Consider the following 14,395-nt stretch of genomic DNA (forward strand, 5'->3'; position numbering starts at 1 on the left):
AGCGAATTTGATAGCGTGTCGGAGGGAGATGATGTAGTAAATTTTAATGGATGGAATCACTAACAGCAACCAAGCTACCACGCCAAACCCGATGCCACCGAAATAGTCCATTTTCGCAATTAACTCTTTCTTTTAATAAAATGTTGGTCCTGAGAAGAACCAATTTTATTTTCCCAATTCCCATTCCAATAACTAACAGCATCCAATCGCTTGTCGACACCTTGCGTTGCAACTGTCCGACCGCCACTTGATGATTTTTCGCTAAGCCTCCAAAGGGTGAAATAACTTTTCAGCATTGTCACACTGCCACCCACTCCTTCGTGCTGCTATGTTCGCTCCGCTGCATCGAATGTCGAACAGCTCTCTGTGGAATCCCGATCAAAACGGCTCGCGCGCGCCGAACATCAGCTTTCTTGTATTTAATAAATTAAGCCCGTTATCCCCGCCCCTTTGTGATCTGATAAGGGTGTAAATATAATGTGCACTCATAACGTGTTCCGTAACAATGGACCATAAGACTTGGTGGAGGGTAATCGTCGAATACTTTGGAATGACACGGAAGTGTCCTTGGATTACGATTCCCCTGGATGGATGGATCTTCGGAAGTGGACTGTATAAATAAAGACCGGTTCGAATTAATTAACACATTAACACTTAATTCTACTTTATTTTTGAAAACGCTCTACACTCTTCGAGATGTTATACGCGACTGTACTTCGTTCCAAATTTTCCGCTCGCACGCTCTCGTTCGCCGGCCGGCTTAATAGCATTGCGGGTCGCTGTCTTCTCAAAGTCGACGCTGCGTCAATATTGGGCGTCGCTGCTGTGACGAACGGAACATTCTCCCCCCGGTTGAGACATCGTATCAACAGAACTAGGCACAGAAGAAGAGACGATGTTGTCCTCAATAGGAAGAACTGAAACCTTGTTGATGGGCCGGCGGTAGGTTGCTCCATTGCTGAATACGTCAACGGCTCGGACTAAGCCGTCATCACCTGGATACACAGCTGTGATTCTGCCCAGTTTCCAACTGAGCGGTGGTTGGTTCTTATCGTGGAGAAGGATTACCATTCCAGGCCGCAGTGGTGTTGTTACATGTAGGTTTTTCTTACGTGGCTGAAGAGTATTGAGGTAGTCCCTAGACCACGCTCGCCAGAAATGCTCACGCATTAGTTGCAGATGCTGCCATCTATCAAGTCGGTTGACCTTGATATCTTCCAAGGATGGCTCGGCTGGAGCATTCAAGGGTCGACCTATCAAATAATGAGCTGGTGTAATTACCTGTGGGTCTGATGAATCACTGGACAAACTGAACAATGGACGAGAGTTCAAAATAGCTTCTATCTCCGTCAGAATAGTCGCCATTTCTTCAAACGTGAGTTTTACATTGCCCACTATGCGCTTCAGGTGGAATTTCGTCGCCTTAACTGCTGCTTCCCAGAGACCACCGAACTCTGGTGCGTCCGGTGGAATGAATTGCCACTGGATTTCCCGAACTTGGCAAAACTGTTGGATTTTCTTCACCACTTGTTGGTCTTGGAATTGCTGGTATAACGCATGTAGTTCATTCTCCGCTCCGTGAAAATTAGTAGCATTGTCCGAATGTATTTGCTGTACCATTCCTCTTCTGCTAACAAATCTTCTTAATGACGCCAGGAAGGCATCAGTTGATAAATCCGATACAATTTCCAAATGCACAGCCTTCGTCGCCATACATACATAAACCGCAACATACGATTTCATCAGCATCGGACGATGTGAACCTTGTCTCACTTGGAACGGACCTGCATAATCCACCCCAGTCACAGCGAAAGGTGGTGATGGCACGACTCTTGACGACGGTAGATTCCCCATCAGCTGCTTGATTTCAACAGGATTAACACGAAAACATTTGACACAGGAACGAGCGACTTGTCGCACAGTAGATTTCGCGTTCAGGAGCCAGTATCTTTGGCGAATAACACTGATTAAACCAGTTTGTCCAACGTGGAGATGTTCTACATGCAACGCACTAATCATTTTCTTTATTACAGGATCTTTGTCGGGAATAATGAGTTGATGCTTCGATGCAAACGGCAATTTAGAGCGATCCAATCGCCCTCCGACTCGTAGTAAGCCGTTATCATACACTGGACTCAGGTTGCCAAGACGCTTACATGTTTGTTTGGAAACCACTCGTTGAATTTCATCGCCGAAATGCAAACGCTGGATCACCTTCACGATTGCTTCTGATGCTTGACGAAGTTCTACGATAGTGAGATGAATTTGTTTCACCGGATTCGATGTCCGGATACCCCGGCAGTTGCTGATAAACCTCAAAACATATCCCATGATACGTTGGATTTTCCTAAACGAACTATGATGCAGGAAGAATGGAAAAGGGTCGCAGCTACTTTCAGGCGTTGCAACATGAGCTTTAAGCTCAGGAAGATTGTTCTCGGGAATTTCTTCAACTTCGTCGACCTCGTATGTGCACTCCTCCAGAAAATGTGGACCATTCCACCAAAGGATGTTTTGTTTCAAGTCCTCCGGCAGCTGCCCTCGTGAAACGATGTCGGCGGGATTGTTTGCCGAACGAATATAATTCCATTCATGCTCCTTGGTCTCTGTTTGTATAATCGCAATCCGATTCCTCACGAACGTTTGAAGCTGATCCAATGGCTTCTTGAGCCAAGCCAAAACGATTGTACTGTCCGACCAAAGGACAACTCTTCGAAAAGGCATCTGGAGCGCAGGAATCACTTGGGCGATTAATTGCGTCAATAGAAGGGCAGCACAAAGTTCCTTCCGTGGAATGGAAAGATCGTGCAATGGAGCGACCTTTGATTTGCTGCATAAAAGACGCAATCGTGCAGAACCATCAACGAAAATGCTTCGCAAATAGATGCACGCACCATAAGCCACATTTGATGCATCAGCGAAGCCATGCAATTCATAAGCGACACTATCAGGAAATGCAACACATCGTGGAACCTTGATAAGTTGAAGTTCTGGCAGCGACACTTGAAGAACAGACCATTTTCTTGACATGTTTTGTCGATTGGATCATCCCATCCTGCTGACGTTCTCCACAGCTGTTGTACCAATAGCTTGGCAATAACGATAACCGGCGCGAAAAGCCCAAGTGGGTCGAATAACTTTGCCACCTCAGAATAAATTTCTCGTTTTGTGGCTGGCTTATCTTTCGGAATACAACTGCTAGGTGGATTAGCAATCAAAAAGACGTCGACGTTAGGATCCCACAATAAACCAAGCACCTTTATCACCTCGTTCGGTCCATATTCGGTTAATGGAACCCTCCTTTCACGATCGGCTGGTGGTATGTGTTCGAGGAATTCGTTCGAGTTTGAACACCATTTGTGGATGTGAAATCCACCTCGAGCAAGAAGAAATTTTAGTTGACGTTGACACTCGATGGCTTCTTCTATAGTGTTGGCACCAGACAGGGCATCATCGACGTAAAAGTCTTCACTCAGAATGCGAGCACCGATAGGAAAATCAGCGCCATCATCCTTAGCTAGCTGCACCAAACACCTCGTTGCTTGATGCGGCGTATGTAACCGTATTCAACTTAAGCACCCGTAGAGAATGGGAAGGATCAGATCTCCAGAAGCAACGAAGAAAGCGTCTGTCCTCTGGCGCCAAAAGCACTTGTCGGTACATTTTTCTACGTCCGCTGAAAAACCATAAAAGTACTTACGGAATCGCAGCGTAATGGAAAATATCCCGTTTTGCACCACCGGACCGACCTGTAGCACTTCGTTGAGCGATAATTTAGACGTCTCCGATTTGGCACTAGCGTCGAATACCACACGACACTTGGTGGTTGAGCTCGACGGTCGTAGAACAGCATGGTGTGGAAGGTAGTAGGTGCTCAAATTCGGTGGATCGTCCGCCTCCTTGATTTCCCGGCAGTGGCCAAGCTCCTCATATTGTTTGATGAATTCGCAGTATGATTGCTTTAGCTCCGGATTGCGTTCTAAGCGTTTCTCCAGCATAAGAAATCGTTTTAATGCCAGAGAACGACAATTATCTAGCAGATCTACGTTGTCCTTGAAGGGTAATCTCACCACGAACCTGCCGGTTTCATTACGCTCGTATGTTGACATAAAATGTGCTTCACAAGACAGTTGTTCGGGTGAAAAGGGAGACACATCCGGTACTTCCTCCATATTCCAGAATTGTTGCATCATTTTCTCAATGGTGTTGATTGACGCAACGTTGGCATGTTGAATTGCCGCATTGGAAATGTACGGCTCGTTTATCACGCCTGCTACCACCCATCCTAGATGAGTGTCACGTAGTTGAGGAAGATTCGTACCAAGGCTAAAGTGGTCAGGCTTCAAAATATCGAAGAAAAGCTCTCCTCCGATAAGCATGTCGACTTTTTCTGGATGGAAGAAACGTGGATCGGCGAGCTGGATGCCTTCTGGAAGTTTCCATGAATCAAAATCGATCCTTACGTTCGGAATAATACCAGTCACTTTGGGAGTAACCAGGCACTCAATATTTGCTTGAAAACCTCCGTAGCTTGATCGAAATTTAATGAAGACTTTATCCCGAGCTAGGCTTCTCAAAGCGTTGATTCCTGTGATTGGGACGTTAGCTTGCATCTTAGGAGCACCAAGGCGGTTTGCCATTTCCTCAGTGACGAAATTTACTTGAGACCCACTGTCAAGTAAAACTCGGCACGGATGTGGTCGGTTATGTTTGTCTATGGCTTGGACGACTGCAGTGAGCAGTAGAACGGTCTTCGATGCTGGAACATAGTTACTTGAGCAAGTAGTGGATACGGATTGATCCACCACCGGAACAGGAGGTTGAATAGCAGCTTCTTGATTGACGATTCGAGGTGACTGTGGGCAAGCGACATTTGTTTTGCCCTCTTGGCTGTTGTTCCGTCCGGTTTCTTCGTGGAGGAGGGTATGGTGTCTTTTGCTGCATCGTTGACACGTTTTGCTCGACGTACATTCTCTCGACTGATGACCCTTGCGGAGGCAGTTGTAGCACAAACCAGTTGCTCGTACCTTTTCTGCCCGTTGTGTGGCAGTTAGTTGTGAACGTTTCACACTGGAAGTTGAAATGTCCACCACCACAGATTTGACACGACGCTTGATAGGTACTGGAGCTTGTGGTGGCTGCATTTGTTTTTAGCGGTGGCATCTTGCTAATGCTTGACATGGCTTTTGTCTTAAGAATTGTTGGCTGAGATAGAGCTCGTGATGATTCACACTGTTCCAAGATTTGGCAGTTCGTCTTGAGGAAGAAAATAGTTTGGTCGTATTTCGGAAGCTCTCCTCTCTGCTGGGTGCGCTCCCAAGCCATTCGCGTTGAATCGTCCAAAGCAGTTACGATGAGGTACACTACGATGTGTTCAGAAATCCCAATCAGCTCCTGTTTCTGGAACCGTAGACTTTCAACGTGACCGGTTGCTTCGCTCAGCAGGTTGTCCAGTTCTTTAAATGTCCCCTTTGACATTCTCTTTAGATTTAGCAATCCTCGTATATGCGATTCGACAATCACACGCTTGTTTTCGTACCGATCCGTTAGAACTTTCCAAGCTTGCTGATAATTACCTTCGTTGATTATCTTTTCATCCAGTATGCCTGAAGCGGATCCAATCAGCGCTTTATCCAGGTGGTATAGTTTTAGCGCCTCCGAATCACCCGACTGCGCCATCAAGTCCTGGAAAATTGCCTTGAATTTGGGCCAATTGGAGTAATTGCCGTCGAACGTAGGTATTGGCGCTTTTAGCGGTTGCTGCTGGATGATGACTTGTGGTTGAGGAATGGAATAGTTCGTAGGTTCTCGAGGAGTAGAATAATTTATCATTTCCTGGACACGATTGGACAATTCACTGTGACGATCCTCGAAGCTACAGTATATTTCGTCCTGCTCATCGGAAGCTTCGTCAGGAATTAATGCCATGATTTCGCTATGGAAGTGGCTGAACTCGGTATAGATCGCCACTAGTTTTTCCTTCGTGCATTGCAGCTGGGCCAACTTCAAATTTCTCTGGTCTCGCAAGGTGAGTTGAATCCGCACAAGCTTTTGCTCGGCGTGGCTTCTTTGGCGGAACAATCCTCTCAATTTCTGCATCGTTTCCGGTGTCACTCCCTCTTCCCAAGTGAATCCATGAAATGAACCGGACGAAACAGATCTTGAGCCTTGCCCGCTTGGAGGAGGAGGCAATTGCGATTGATTCAATATCGGTACGTTTTGCGATTGCTCCTCTTGCACTTGCTTTTCTTGTACCTGCTCTCCTTGCACTTGCTTCACCGGAGAATGTTCCAACGGCATTTTCGATATAGTCTTCAGCTACTCTTCTGAACGGCAACGTAGCCCGCGATAAATGTATTATTCGGCACTGTCAATCACTTTTTACGGAAATGTTCAAACTCTTTGTCAGGCACTCGCGGTGGATTTAGTATCCAGACTCTTAGGTTACTCGCTCCGGAAATGTTCAAAGCTATTTTCACCACACTATAATCGCGACGGAAAACATTGTTCTGATTCGCAACACTAACGCCGACGCAACTGTACCACTTTGAGCAAGCACCCTCTTGATTCGTCTTGTTTGAATTTTTCAAAATGGCGTCACTTTTCGAACCACGTTCGTCTTGTTTGAATTTTTCAAAATGGCGTCACTTGTCGAACCACCGAATGGGTAGTGTAGAAAACAGTAGAAAAAGATGATTTCCGGATTCAAGATGTGTAACGTGTTCTTTCGGGATGGATTTGGCCCTCCGTGTTACTGGAGACCTCTCGTGGATGGATACCGGTCCTTCCGTTGGTAGCCTCTCGATGGCTGGATTCCGATCCGGCTCGAAGGACCAATTTATGTTCCGTAACAATGGACCATAAGACTTGGTGGAGGGTAATCGTCGAATACTTTGGAATGACACGGAAGTGTCCTTGGATTACGATTCCCCTGGATGGATGGATCTTCGGAAGTGGACTGTATAAATAAAGACCGGTTCGAATTAATTAACACATTAACACTTAATTCTACTTTATTTTTGAAAACGCTCTACACTCTTCGAGATGTTATACGCGACTGTACTTCGTTCCAAATTTTCCGCTCGCACGCTCTCGTTCGCCGGCCGGCTTAATAGCATTGCGGGTCGCTGTCTTCTCAAAGTCGACGCTGCGTCAATATTGGGCGTCGCTGCTGTGACGAACGGAACATAACGATTAATGAAGGGGCGGGTCTAATGGAATTACTTCATTAGATATAAAAAAGCTGCTTTTCGGCGCGCGCGAGCCATTTCGATCGGAATTCCGCAGACAACGAACCGTTCGGTGGATGACAAATTCTAAGAATCCTATGAAATTTTCTCGCAAGATTCTGAATTTGGTTATGAAATGTTGTTTATCTAAGATGCGTAGGGTAACTGTCCTATTTTGGACCCCTAGAGGAAGTGCATCCCAAAATATGCTTATATATATTGAAATACAGGCTCGATATGGGCGGAAATGACACCATTTCAAAGATGAAAGTCTTATTTATAAAATAGAAATTCGAAATGGGCTTCAGTTATTGATAAATCACTGAAATTTGCCATTTTCAGAAATGAAAATATTCTCCGTTTTGGACAGTGCAACATATTTTGGACCCCCAAATGTACACATTTTGTACACCCCCAATTTAGTCTCTTCAAAGTCGAATTTATAATTTACTTTGCTCAATTGCGCTGAAGCCAAGTCTTATCTTTCAATTGGCATGCATCAATGAGAAGATTCCTGCGTTTTAAATTCATAATTTCGACAAAAACTTATTGTGTACGTTCTGAGATTTTCATTACTTTTAAGCGTAACGCATTGTAACGCTCGCCTTCTTAAACAATCTAATTTCCTTGAAGTTTCATCTAAATATCGCTTTTTTGCACGGGAAACCAGTGAAACCAGATGCTGAACAATAGTAATTTCCAGAAGCCAATCGGGGAATTAGCAGCGGCATTGTTCTTAGTTCAGAAATCAGAAAATTGTCGCCAGGAGGGTAAAAAATGTGTAGGGGTCCAAATCAAGTTGGTTACCCTATTGTTGCGAGGAATGACAATAGAAATTCGACTCAAGACGAAGTTTCTTCATATTACAAAACATTATCTTTCGGCATCTGTATGTCCGAGTGACGTTCACCGATGGGTGGTTGCTGTGGAAAGTTTCCACTGAGTAGGCGTATTAATTGATTTTATACAAAAGCCACCATTTTATACAAAAGAAGGTTGATCTGACTATCCGAAATAAACTTTCTTCAAAGTGCAAAACTCAATCGTAAATAGCGAATTTGATAGCGCGTCGGAGGGAGATGATGCAGTAAATTTTAATGGATGGGATCACTAACAGCAACCAAGCTATCACGCCAAATCCGATGCCACCGAAACAGTACATTTTCGCAATTAACTCTTTCTTTTCATAAAATGTTGGTCCTGAGAAGAACCAATTTTTCTTTTCCCAATGCTCCTTTCCAACTAGCTGACACCACAATTTGTAATAAATTTTCAGCATCGGCACTGGCGGTGCGGGATCGCCACAGTGCTATTTTTATGGTCAACCCTTTCTTCATATGAAATGCTGGTTCGTTGAGGTTGAATGATCTGCAGCAACTCATCGAGCACCACCACCAATGCGATAGATTTTCTTTGAAAATGTTATTAGCGCCTCTATGATGCTGTGTCCGCTCCGCAGCGATCGCTTTGATGCGTCTGCTCTGCGTGAAACCTTGTTCAAACTGAGGATTAGATTCAGACCCGCAAGTGATTGATTTTTGATGTCTGTGCTAGTGATGCATGTACGTGATTGGTTGGCTGACCTATTTCCAAACTTTTTATCAATTATCGATAATAAATAGTTAAAAGTCAGTATTTTCAAATAAATACGAAGAAGCGTTGACTCATCCTTGATCGAATGGTTCAAAAAAATTGAAAATCCATCGAGAAACGGCTTAGATATTAAAGTTTAAAGTCTATCATATTTTCGTGACGGTCCCCGATTTTCGCAATCGTAAAGTGTACCTTAATATGGAAAACACAGACGTAGTCCTACGTCAAAAATCGTTCATCGGTGAAACAAGCCAGTTTTTATATAAATGTCTGGACCAGCATAAATACAATGTGAAAACAAAAAACATTTCCGGTACAGGTTTATCACAGCACACTATAGAAGAGGGACACATTTTTGACTTTGAAAAAACCAGAATACTTGACAAAATAAGCAAAAACAACACAAGACTGACTGCAGAAACATTTTACATTAAGATTAAAGGAAACGAAAATGTAGTAAATAAGCAAAAAGACTCAGCAAATTTTAAAAATGCGTACAACTCTATTGTTTAGTTGTACAACTCCAAAAATTACTATTCGCTACCCCCTCAACCGAGCACCACGACAGGCGACTTACGAATAGCGTGGAAGGCGGCGTGAAATACACTTTTGAGTGAATAAAAAGAGAAACAAGATAGCCATTGCGATAGCCGGTCAGGGACCGATAATTTGTTATTATATTAAGTTAATAAATGTAGTAAATGTTGTGTAAAAATTGTAAATAAAGTGTTAGAATGTCTAGTGTAATGTAAATAAAAGTGTTATAAAATAAACTGTAATGTGTCGTGTTGTGCAATAAAAATACGAGTTTTTAAACCCCATCCGATCGGAAGAAACCCCACCAAACCGTTGCCCATCGGTAGCTCCAAATAAAGGAAGAAGATCACATACAGTCCACCCGAATTCCACCCGTAGAGGGAGAACCACTCCGAGGTTCAACATTTTGGTCCAACGAGCCGGATGACTAAAGGCAAGCATTCATCCAAACTGCCAAATCCGGAGCAAACCCGTCCAAGCAAGCGCCATTGAGAGCGATGGCGAAGAGCTAAAATTGCGCCATCACGACACAGTCTTCTTTGATCGCCATTCGACGACCATCAATTACCACCGAGTTCAACACCACATTCACCGTACGCTGTGCGAAATCATCCCGCGGTGGATTAGTACCAACAAGTGGTCCCATAGGTGGGTACACATTAGTATTATGTCCAGCCGAAGCAATAAATCACGACACTGCTAACACTGAATTAATTTCCCGCACGATCACTACACACAACACCACTATCGATTCGATTGCCTGGCGGCGATCCGGAAGGATAAAGTTCCTTTGCAACCCCTATCACCAAAGGAAGGACAAGGATCCGTTGGAAGCATTATCACCAAATCATTCCAAGAACACTTCACCAAACGGGCAACTAGCCCTGGTTCGTCCAGGTAATTAATAACACGAATATATATGTTCAGCCTTCGCTAGGTTTCATGGCCAATCTTCACATCCACTATTTTTGTTTCCAAATCACTGCACTGATCTGGTACCGACGACGCGACGGAGAGGAATCAAAACAAGCTGCTGCTATCGCTGCGATAATTCATCACGAACAGCAGTATAGCAGCCTACCTGCGTCGTTGGAAACCATCCGCCGGCCTGCCGCAGTGCGACGTTCGTTCGTTTCGATCAGCTGTTTGCTGTTTGTGTTTATTATGCAACGTACACACCAGTCAAGCAGTTCGACGAACATTGACTCCACCCCCAAGAAAACGCTTCGGTTGCTGCTTTGTTTGAACGTGTGTGAAGTTGTTCGAACAACAATTTGACAGTTGGCGGTCGGTTGGAAAAAATTAAAACGGTTTGATTTTGGTTTGAGCTGTCGGGGGTGGAGTCAAGGTTTGCCGAACATGTTTGAGCATTTGTAGTGAAGTTGCACAAACCCCCATATATTTTTTGATGGTTGGTGCTCAAGTTGGCGCTTCGGTCGTTCGTGTGTGATATTGTTGGTCGAATAAATTGATTGTTCGTGTCGCTGTTGATAAAACTTGATGGCTGTTTGAATAAACGAGAGGTGGAGTCAATGTTGGTCAAACTGCTTGACCGTGTGTACGTTCCATTACGCTGTTCCACTACCGTCGGCATCCAAGCGATCATCATCAGGACGCCAACGAATTCCTATTGGATTTTCGTTATCCCATCCACATTCGCATCATCATCGATGTATGGTACTGCATCACTGGACATCAATCAACTTTATTAGTGGTCCAGGTTAGTGAAATAGAACACTTATCGCACTATAGTATACGACCAGTCGATGCTAGACGTTTTGGATATTACATTTGCTATTTTTCATCCTCTTTTGAACACGGATGATGCATGATTGATGTTCTATACGCATTGGCTGATCGATTATTAATTCAAATTTTGTGGGACGTGTTAATGAGGCCGATCGAAGCATTCTTGCACGTTTTACGCATTGAGGAGAAACAGTTGTGATTACCGTGAATAGCCGGCACTCTGTTATTTGGAAATCAGTACCATAAATTGGTCTGTCAGGTCAGTTTAAGACAGTATATGCCTTGCCGAGGCGTAGGATGCTATTGTTTACTACATAAACGTTTTTTCCTCATTGCGATTCTGGTGCGGACAACCTTGGAACGAGATTACATGTGTGTGAACTGAACAACCCGCTGATCGATTTTAACCGTACATACTTGTAGAGTGGTGCAGATATTTTTTAGTGAAGGTCAGTAGCTCTACAGTGTATGTCTAGCCGAAGCTAGACGAAAATACGGAATACTACAACTGTTCTATTTTAATCGTTTCCTGGAATACACCTGCCGCAAGATGCCGCCGAAGACGACCACGACGAAGAAGGAGCAATCCCTGCGATCGTTACAGACTCGACTCAACTCATATCTGTATATGTTTGAGGACATTCTCAAGTTTTCTCAGTCCATGAATGAGCAAACCACAGAAATTCAGGTGTCGATTAGGGTTGATAAATTGGAGGAGTTATGGGAAACGATTAGTGAGGCTATAGTGGAGGTAGAATCGCATGATGATTACAGTGAAGAAGAAGAGGAATGTTGTAAAATTAGGGCATCGTTTGTGCAGCGGTATTTTTCGGTCAAGACGTCATTGATGGAGAAGGCTAAGGAGCTGGAAGATGCCACATTGAACCAGTCGCGTGTTTTGGATGCATCGCAGTCGCAGCCTACGTTGGAACATGTTCGCCTTCCACAAATCCAGCTACAAACCTTCAGTGGCAATATCGACGAGTGGCTGAGTTTCCGGGATTTGTACACCTCGTTGATCCACTGGAAGGCCGATCTTCCGGACGTCGAGAAATTCCATTACCTGAAGGGATGTCTCACAGGTGAAGCGAAGGCTCTCATAGATCCGTTGTCCATCACTAAGGCGAATTATCAGGTGGCGTGGGACACCTTGGCGAAACGGTACAACGACAGCAAGCTGCTTAGGCGTCGGCAAGTCCAAGCTTTGACCAAACTACCAGTGTTGGCTAAGGAGTCAGCCTCGGAGCTTCAGTCCTTGCTGGAAGGCTTTGAGCGGATCGTCCAAAACTTGGATCAGCTTATTCAACCCCAGGACTACAAGGATTTGTTGTTGATGGACATTCTAGGATCCCGCCTAGACCCGGTCACACGTCGAGCATGGGAAGAGTATTCGGCTTCCAAGGAACAGGATTCCATCAAGGATCTAACGGATTTCCTTCAAAAACGGGTTCGAGTGCTAGGTTTGCTTCCTTCGAAACCTACTGATCTCAAGGGAGAGTCGGCTGGCATGTCGAATAAGAAGTTCGTAGTCCCACGAACAAGTTATAGCGCGGTTCAAACATCTGGTTATCGATGCGTGGCTTGTTCAGAACCCCATCCGCTGTATCAATGTCCAACATTCCAGGGTCTCTCTGTGTTAGGTCGAGAAAAACTCCTTCGCAATCATTCGCTGTGCCGTAATTGCTTTCGTCGTGGACATCAAGCTTCCGAGTGCTTCTCTCACTTCGTTTGCAGGAAATGCAAGGCGAAGCATCATACAATGATTTGTTTTCGATCGGACAGGGCCGATACAACTGAAGATAGCCCACCGCATTCACCGGTACATGCTGAATCAAATACCGCAAGTACGGCGCAGCGAAATACCAGTCCAAGTACCTCCGCAGTCCGAGAATCCGTCTCATCCAATACGGCGTTCCAACGTTCTTCGTCAGTGCTGCTAGCTACAGCAGTGGTTTTAGTGGAAGATGACACAGGTATCCGTTTCCCTGCACGGGCCTTGCTGGACTCTGGGTCCGAATGCAATTTCATGACGGAGAAGTTATGCCAACGTTTGAACATCCAACGGAGGCGTTCGGATGTATCCGTCCTGGGTATAGGACAGTCTAATACGCGGATCAAACACAAAGCTGTGGCAACGATCAAATCACGAGTTTCCGAGTTTTCTCGTGAAATGGAATTCCTCGTTCTGCCAGAGGTTACGGCAGATCTTCCAACAACAAACATCCAAGGGGCATGCTGGGAGATTCCACGAGGCGTGCAGCTGGCGGATCCAGCATTTTTTAATTCCAACTTGGTCTTCGGAATCCAGCATTTCTTCGCGTTCTTCAAGACTGGTAATGAAATGGATCTGGGGAACGGTCTACCCACGTTAACGGAGTCTGTATTCGGCTGGGTGGTGTCCGGTCGAGTGATTGTTGATTGTCCAAATCCGAAAGTTTCCTGCAACATGGCAGCCACTGATAGTTTAGAGAAAATCCCATCTCGATCTTTAGCATGCGCGAAAGTCAAGGGGCCGAACAACTACTACCCCATGGGAACAGAGTGCGGGGCGCACTGCAGTAGGGCGATCAAGCGAGGAAACGCGGTCGCAAGTGTATCAAGAGAGGTTCATGGCGAAATTCCTGGAGTTAGGACACATGCGCAGGGTGGATGTGTCAACCAAAAGGGCAGGCAGTTATTTACACCGCCATTCCGTTGCTGAGAAGAGCAGCACAATCACCAAGATCTGGTGGTTTTCGATGCGTTCTGAAAGGCAAGTACAGGCGTGTCAGTTCAGGGTGCGTTGCTGGGTACAGTAACCCGGTCGGACGGATAGCATGGGTTTTCCGTGGCGACTATTGCGACCAAAGACGACGTTTTGAAGTGAGATAAGAAGGTGAAAACGAAAAGAAGCGGATTCCACTAGTAAAAAGGTCTTACACCGGCAACAAGAAGGTTTGGAAGGCGGCCAGAGAGGTCGTCTGGTTCAACATCCTCCACAACAAAGGACAGTTACATGCTGCGTGAAGCTTGACAAGTTAGGCTGTTAGGCACCAGCAGAATCTTCGATGAATGAAGCCAGAGCTAGTAGATCGATCATCCATCTGTGTTCGTAGAGGTCTATTCTTTTCTTTTCAGAAATTCCGTAATTTCAGGGTGGGGGAGTATGTTTAGTTGTACAACTCCAAAAATTACTATTCGCTACCCCCTCAACCGAGCACCACGACAGGCGACTTACGAATAATGTGGAAGGCGGCGTGAAATACACTTTTGAGTGAATAAAAAGAGAAACAAGATAGCCATTGCGA

The 14,395-nt window shown here is 45.0% G+C and overlaps 2 protein-coding genes across 2 annotated transcripts; one reads left to right on the top strand and one right to left on the bottom strand.

Annotated features, from left to right (window-relative positions):
• Window positions 1-804: 804 nt before the first annotated feature.
• On the bottom strand, window positions 805-6,300 carry LOC134221907 (uncharacterized). Its single transcript, XM_062701074.1, has 4 exons — window positions 5,028-6,300; window positions 3,701-4,909; window positions 2,895-3,541; window positions 805-2,724 (listed from the first exon to the last, which is right to left on the bottom strand). The coding sequence occupies exons 1-4, from the start codon at window positions 6,298-6,300 to the stop codon at window positions 805-807; spliced, it is 5,049 nt and encodes a 1,682-aa protein (XP_062557058.1).
• A 5,358-nt stretch (window positions 6,301-11,658) lies between these two features.
• On the top strand, window positions 11,659-13,809 carry LOC134221908 (uncharacterized). The gene has a single exon (XM_062701075.1). It carries the CDS (start codon window positions 11,659-11,661, stop codon window positions 13,807-13,809), a length of 2,151 nt encoding a protein of 716 aa, XP_062557059.1.
• The last annotated feature ends 586 nt before the right edge of the window (window positions 13,810-14,395 follow it).

Source organism: Armigeres subalbatus, chromosome 3 (genome assembly GCF_024139115.2).
Source record: "Armigeres subalbatus isolate Guangzhou_Male chromosome 3, GZ_Asu_2, whole genome shotgun sequence".
Lineage (NCBI taxonomy): Eukaryota > Metazoa > Arthropoda > Insecta > Diptera > Culicidae > Armigeres > Armigeres subalbatus.